Raw genomic sequence first — 7,793 nt, forward strand, 5'->3', positions numbered from 1 at the left:
CAGCAGGAAACTAGATAAAATCAATAAAAGTCAGCAATATCAGTGAAAGAGCTCCTCAAAATGTTGGCATCAACTGGAAAGTAAAGTTGGTGGATAAAAAGGTTGAACACAAAGTCAATAGGACAGGTTAAAACCATTTGATAAATTTGAAAAAGCTCTATCCACAGAAGTGGAATATTAGTGGAGTTTGTTTTAGGATGAAGACAAGCATTGTAAAAACAGTGCCTACTGGCTACTAATACAAACTCTTATGACAGAAAGGTGCATACTATATTTATTTTATCCTTATATATTTTTCCAAATGCCAGTAAATTGACTCCTCTATAGGATCTCATATATTTCAGCCCCAAAAAAATTGGCTGCTGCAAATTTGCAGTTACAGATAAGACAAGCAGGAGTTAAAATGTTAGTCAAGAGTGTGCATGGTATTTTGAACTTACCTGCTTTGTGTAAGAGCCAGAAAGAAAGAAATTCTTCACTGGTGTCTTTTGGTCAGGTCTAAATGGATCTTTACCAGGTCCCTCACGGTACAGAGATTGTCCAATTTTAACGACAGATGACCAAGTCACTTCTAAACCTTGAGATGATGGGAACAGTGATATAACCTGGCAACAATTTTTTATATCAATTTAGGATGCACATGAAAAGAATAACAGGTACCAAACATTTTTTAACTTACCTGTTTTGCTACCCTTGAAATAATTTCTTCATTTGGCAAGGGCATGTATGGATCTCCTGGCGTCAGAACACATCTGACAGATGAAAAGAAATTACATACTTAGAAGGTCAACAAAAATTAAATATTATATGAACATATGTTGGACTTGAAATGGGGGGAGAAACAGTAAAGCTGGTGCATTCACATATGCTGGACTGACAATGCAACCATTGCTTAACATGGTCACCTATGATTTATGTATTAATTGTTGAAAATGATAACGGTAGTTATTAAAATTTATAGCTTTGGTAAATTGTATGTAACAATAGTAACTTATGAAGTATGAGGAACATTAGAATATATAGTCCCATTGAAACTATTAGGTTCCTAACTTACAAAAATGCCCTTATAATTTGTACATGCTCATGGAGAAGTTGAGGTGCATAAGCTAATTAACTTATGCAAGAAGTTATAACTTAGAAGATTCATAGCCATTGCAAAATCATTACAATTTTCCTTTTCCTATAAGTGCTTTTGGAAACGGTTTCCAAACTAGCAGCACATTAACTACAAGTTGCATGATAAAATGATGGTGAAGTTTCATCCATTGCATAACATACTTTTTTTTGGACAAGCATTGCATAACATACTTTAGTCATGGGTGATATGCATAAAATGTTGGAAATGAAAACAGTAGATAACATAGCTTTGGAAACAATAGTAGTTTGTGAAGCATGGTGAACATAATGATTGTAGAAAATAGTCCAATCATCGTAAATATAAGTAAGTTCTATTGATTATCCCATGTATATAAATATCAGTATACTGAGTGATAAACACCCAAGAAACTCACAAAAGTCTCTCATGGAATTAATTCTCAAACAAATCAACATAAACGACACTTACTGGAGCAATGATCCTTGCCCCTCAATGTAATAATCTTCAGGCGATGCAAGTGCAAGGTCTGCAAAGCAAGAAAAATCTGCATCGGGAGTATAGAGAAGGTTATCTAACCCAGTAGCTTTCCTCAGTTGCCTGTCATCCAGAATGTAAGGGTTCGTAAAGAAATTAAACAATAATGATCAAAGAAAAATATATCTTACCTTGTCTTTGAAACAAAGTATCTAATTTTATCATTTCTATATGAAGCCTAAATATTTTAGAATTACCTTGACATTTCTATATTCTGCAATTCTGTAACCCAACCATTGTATCTGAGTTGCACTGTGACGACAGGAACTCCAACCAGTTCGTATATGTTATTGAAAAACTCCTTTTCCCTCCACTCTGATGGGATTAATCTTTTGATTCCAGGGACATCACAGGCTGATATCAAGTCAATGCTAGGTTAAGGCATTGTAGATTGTTGCAGTAATATGAGATCAATACAAAAACCAAGGCAAGTAAACTACTAACCAGCAACATAAGCATCAGCTTCCACAATTTTCTTGGCAGTAGCCTAAGAAAATAAATAGCAAGAATTTGGGATGTTAATTGAAATCTAACCAAGCATGTAAATATTTTAAATAGAACAGATAAAGCATATCACCTTTGACATGGAAAGTCCGGTAACATAAGTGCTCCCATCAGCAGATTTATCATAAAGTACTTCTCTGCATCCCCACCTAAGATGGAACCTGTTCCAGCAATGAATGAGAATCTATATAGGTAGAAATTTGGAAAGTTATGATGATGGTAATATTCTTGCGTCCGGATTATACCTTCCCCCTCTATCTGTGATGTACTTCTGGATAGGGCCACTCAAATAAATGTCTGGTGAACCCTTCAGCATCCGCAAAAGGGAAGCCTCGGTCTTCGTGGCAAACAGTGCAAATATGGTTAGCATGCAACGGGCACTGATATTATCACAGTCAATAAACCCAAGGGCATAGGCAACTGGATCCCACATTTTTTGAATACTTGTCCGCGTGCCACCTTTGGACATAAACCAGTCTGAAAAGCTAATCTGCAAGAAATGCATTTAATAGTTAAAAGACGGAAGATTTGGTATACGGTACAAAGTGAAACAACAGGCTTAGATTTGGCATACAGCCAAGGCCGAAAAAGATCCATTTCTACTTGCTGCATTGTATGTGAGTGCATGTGCATGGGCATATGTGGGTGCACATGTGCAATGGGAAAATGTAGTAGTCGAAATATAAAGCTAGAGGGACAAATAATCAGGAAAAATCATTTGGAAAGGGACCAGAAATAACAAGAAAATAACATCCTCTTACACTATCCAAATTCCTTATCTCCCTCAGTGCACCATCCGGATCAACAAGAGCTCTGACAACTGGACTCAGTGCGAGAGCCACAGCATTTCTAGCCTTATCATAAGTCTGATACATAAAAAATATGTAAAGTTAGGTGCAATGATAGCCCCATGGAGGCAGAAACGCGTACACGCAACTATAGTTTTTATTCTGATGCAATAACCTTAAGCTGATTTGTGGTCAAAAATGCTCTTATCCCATGTAATGGTGCCCCAACCGGAAAGCGAAAATCTAGTTCTGCACTGTAAAGCTAAGTTAAGAACAATGCATTATGCAACTATTATCTATTCATACAAATAGTGCTCTCATGAATAGGAAAAATCAACAAGAAAATAATGAACAAATTGAAGCAAGTTATTGCAATTTGCAGCTCATAACATACCTCCAATTTGACCCCCTTTGTTTACAAAAGTGTGAGTGTGATCCTTCACAAGCAGATTGTTATCTGCACCCACCTAGCCCCAGCATGATGAAGAAAAAGTAATCCAATTATAAATTGATATGATAAAAATGGACAGAGCAAGAAAGTCAATAGTACAGGTTTGCCCAAAAATAGGGAGGAAGAATACAACTGAAAAGTGACTTGCATTTGGGCTGCAAGTAAAAATTCTTTACCTTTTTCATTAATCGGAAAAGATTGTTGTAGCAACCAAAGAAAACGTGTAATCCCATTTCAATATGATTTCCACGTTTATCAACAAAAGAACCAACTTTGCCACCAATAAAAGATCTTGACTCATATATATCCACCTGAATAGGAGAATATTGAAAAAGAAAAGATAATGAAATACAATCAATTATCCGGATATCCCGACACATTCAACACCATGATTCCAAAAGAAAACGCAACAAAGATTCACTTCAGTTTTCTTCAAAAGGTAACTTCATTATATGCATCATAAAAACACCCAATTTCAAAATATTATGATATGAGCAAGCCATTAAGATAAAGACAGACAGAGAAGGAGCAAAACCTCGTGCCCTTGATCCAAGAGTTCCACTGCAGTTGACATGCCTGCAAGCCCAGCTCCAATGATAGCAACTTTCAGCTTCGGTCCTCGATAATGTTCGGGCTCTGGAGGAAACAGTCCCTTTGGTGCTGGCAGGTAAAAGTGAAACATTTCGTCAGTCAGACTTTCAGCTTAAGAAATGTTACATAGACTTGGTAAATGTTAATATCTACAATCAGATACATAATCCCACAGCAGAAACCAATTCTCATACAGCAACATCCACAAACAACCACTAACAATTCATGTCAAAATTAAACATTGCACAAGAATACACCTTAAGCTTGACACAATTCTTTGTGTAGGTATATAGAATATCACTATTTGGATAAACAACTTAATTAAGTGTTTATATCATAAACATTTATCATTTAAGTGTTTATATCATAAACGTTTATCATATAAGTGCTTATTTAGAATATCAACGGTTAGTCAAATTAAGTTGTTTTCAAAAACTATCATGACAAGCTTATCGAAATAACTAAAAAACAGCTAACAGACGTGTTATTTCCACAAGCTCTCCCAAAGAGTCTCACAAGTAGTAGATAAGTTCAAATAACTAAGTGCAAACATGCCCTAGATAAAAATGCAACCAAAACTTGTGATGCTGAGAAATTGGCTAACTTTTCATGCTATTCTTTTAATCATCTAATTCGTGCAACACACCCAAAATTACAAATAAATATAAAGAAAAAGAAAGACAGTTTGAAGGGAAAAGTAGCATCTGAAAATTGAATTTGAAATCCAGATAATTTAGGGGAATTTTCCATTCCAGCATAAGTATAATCAATATAAAGAATAGAATTAGAAACAAGTAGTAAAAGCGAGTACTAACCGTTGATACTCATATCAGAAACATTAGAATCCAAAGAAGAACGAACTCGAGCCTTGTGGCTATGGGTTTTGGTGAAACGGGTAGTACGGGTGGGAATAAAGAAGCCAGAGGAGTCTCCTCCTCGAGTTGCGGAGAAGGAAGTTGTAGGACAATGAATCAGAGAAGCCATCATCAGAGAAAGGGAAATGAAAAATGAAAAATGAAAAATGAAAAATGAAAAACGAGTTTAATTTGTTGTTAAAGGAAACAGAAATAATGGTATTAAGTGTATGTAGGAAAGAAAGAGCGTGAACCGAATGAATTGAAGAGTATCTTGGTAGGAGATGCTGGGATTGCCCAATTTGTCTGGTAGTTAGTTAGAGACGATTGGAACTTGTGACTGCATGAGTGGTAATAAACAAACCCACATCAATTATTTATTTTTAAGGGGAAATTGGATACACACTATTTTGTTTTCAAAAAATAATTATCTAATTATATTAAAATAAATAAATCAATTGAGTATTACTATGTTGCCTGATGGGTTAATTTATTAATGGAGATGCCACTGCCTCTCTCTCTCTCTCTCTCTCTCTCCCATTAGCGATAGATAATGGAACAACAAACAACATATAAAATACTTCCTTCATCGTTTTTGCGGGTTGCTAGTGGACAGCGGAGATATCCACTTCCACACATACTAACGTGTCCCTATAATTCTACTTTCTGGGGGAAAATTACTCTCAATTCAAAATACTCAACTTAATTTCATCTTACTTTTCTAACATTTTTTCATTAAATTTCAAGTAAACCAAATCTATGAAAGAACAACTATGCTTGGTGTATATTTTTTTGTTTTTTTTTAAAGGGTGAAAAAGAAAAAACATCATTAATTTTATTTTTATTTTTTAAAAGAATTAGAGTTTTGACACAAAAATAAAAAACTAAAATAATTAAAGAAACAAAGAGAGTATTATAGAATCAGTTGTATGTCTCTTTTGTTGGTGTGTCCTCCTTTGATACGATGGATTAGGTCAAATTTTGAACGATCAATTACATTTTTCAATAGATGAACATCCTTGTGATAATGGCATATTAATACTCATTAATAATGTATGTATTTTTAATTGTTTAGCAAGGATTTTAACACCATTTATATGAAATTGCATAATTAATGTAAAAGCAGCAGAAAAATATGTGAATTACAACAAATTGATTTATTAACTTATAAAATACAATTTATCATTAGTTTGTAAAGAATGTCATAGTAAAATACAATTTATTAACTTATAAAATGCAATTTATCATTTGTAAAGTGTCCGCTCATAGTAAAAAAATTGCTAAATGTCAAGCTATATTCTTTTGAGCTATTGGTAGCAAACTATTTTAAAAAAATATTGCTAAATGTAACCGAAAAAATATATTAATGAATGATTGACGAGTTTTATTTATATTTTTTTTAACTTTTACCTACATTATATCTACACTATATGATCATGTGTGCAGTGTGCTCTTGATTGAACTAGTTATTTTTAGAGATTTTTATAAAACACTCTCTCATATAGAGACATTTATGAGCACAAGTCAATTTACAAATTAAGTCACATAAATAAATACAACTCTAATTTTAACTTAACTAATTGAAGTTTAGGTTCAACTAAATTATTTCATTTAAACTTAAAAGTATTTGCTTCGCATTGCAAATTTGACATTTTAAACTCATAAATTAAACTTGTTAACATGATTTATATATTTTATTATTAATTTTATTGCTGATATATAGTTATAATTTAACTGTTAGATTTGATTTAAGAATTTATTGTTAATTTTATTGTTTTATGTGTTTTTGTTTGTTTGTTGATGTATTTTATATATTAAATTATATGTTTTGAATAAATTTTATAATTTGATAGAATTTAGACGTTAAAGTATTAAAATTTAATTATATTTTGTATAATAAAAAAACACAATTCAATCCAACTCGTTATTAATCGAATTAGTTTAATTTATATTTGAAATATAAATTACAAGTTGAGAATATCAATTCAAATAAAATTGATGGATTTAGTTATTGAATTTGATAAAAAACTAACCTAAATCTACTAATTCATTTTTTTTTATCCACGCGCATCTAAATAAAAACGAGGCAATTGTAGGATGTGTATACGGGCTCCAAGGTTAGGCCCACTATAACGACTATTGGTGATTCAAAGGACCAAGACCTTTGCTCGTAGCAATAGCAAGACAACAAGTATGGCCTCCCAAAAACAAAAGAGACTCGTTATTGCTCTCAAAATGAAGACTTATCTCCAATTATAAGAAAGTACTGGTTCACCTCAATTATAAGCAAAATTCAATTAATGACATTGTTTTGAAAATATAATTGCATTAATTTTTTAGTGTTGTGGGAGATAAATATAATTAATTAGGGATAAGTTAGTGATTATATTTATTTAATTTTTACATATAATCAAGAAAATCAAATGCATTTAACTATTGTCTCTAATAAGTGTGCAAGTGTGTATTTACTTTGTAAATATTGTGGTAATGAGTATTAAGAAACGTCTATAAAGAGAAAATAATTATTTTATTTAATTACATTTATTAAGCATTAATTTAATCTATATATATTACATTGATAATTGATAAATTAAATAATTATTTATTTTGGAACAATATTTTTGTTTATTCATTTGCGGTGAGACGAAAAATACTCTTAAATTAATGTCTTAATGTTGTGAGGATATGACAATTAGAATACATCAATATAATACAAATTCAAATTTGCTAAAATCAAAAAAGACAAGTCTACAAACAAATTCACATAATTCATGTTAATAGCACAAAATGATAACATGTCTATAAATATGACAAAATTCAAGAAAACGAAATAAATAAAAAATAACTTACATTGAATTTGACTCATCAAAAGTAATAAATTGGTAAAGTAGGTGAATCAATAGTTGATATTATAATCACTCATGATTAGTTATGTACACAAAATAATAATCATTCAGATTAATGGTTGATATTAC

At 31.9% G+C, this 7,793-nt stretch overlaps 1 protein-coding gene across 1 annotated transcript in view; it reads right to left on the reverse strand.

The window, feature by feature from the left end:
• Window positions 1-5,176, reverse strand: part of LOC101493508 (zeta-carotene desaturase, chloroplastic/chromoplastic) — a 5,575-nt gene extending 399 nt beyond the window's left edge. The window contains exons 1-13 of the mRNA XM_004495727.4: window positions 4,780-5,176; window positions 3,909-4,033; window positions 3,550-3,684; window positions 3,317-3,389; window positions 3,098-3,171; window positions 2,896-3,000; window positions 2,380-2,624; window positions 2,208-2,295; window positions 2,075-2,117; window positions 1,828-1,984; window positions 1,565-1,693; window positions 680-752; window positions 441-605 (exon numbers count right to left, since the gene is read on the reverse strand). Of these exons, the coding sequence (XP_004495784.1) occupies window positions 441-605; window positions 680-752; window positions 1,565-1,693; window positions 1,828-1,984; window positions 2,075-2,117; window positions 2,208-2,295; window positions 2,380-2,624; window positions 2,896-3,000; window positions 3,098-3,171; window positions 3,317-3,389; window positions 3,550-3,684; window positions 3,909-4,033; window positions 4,780-4,951 (1,584 nt within the window). The 5' untranslated portion in view covers window positions 4,952-5,176. The remainder of the gene's footprint in view (window positions 1-440; window positions 606-679; window positions 753-1,564; window positions 1,694-1,827; window positions 1,985-2,074; window positions 2,118-2,207; window positions 2,296-2,379; window positions 2,625-2,895; window positions 3,001-3,097; window positions 3,172-3,316; window positions 3,390-3,549; window positions 3,685-3,908; window positions 4,034-4,779) is intronic.
• Window positions 5,177-7,793: the final 2,617 nt, after the last annotated feature.

This window comes from Cicer arietinum, chromosome 4, assembly GCF_000331145.2.
Source record: "Cicer arietinum cultivar CDC Frontier isolate Library 1 chromosome 4, Cicar.CDCFrontier_v2.0, whole genome shotgun sequence".
Taxonomy (NCBI): Eukaryota; Viridiplantae; Streptophyta; class Magnoliopsida; order Fabales; family Fabaceae; genus Cicer; species Cicer arietinum.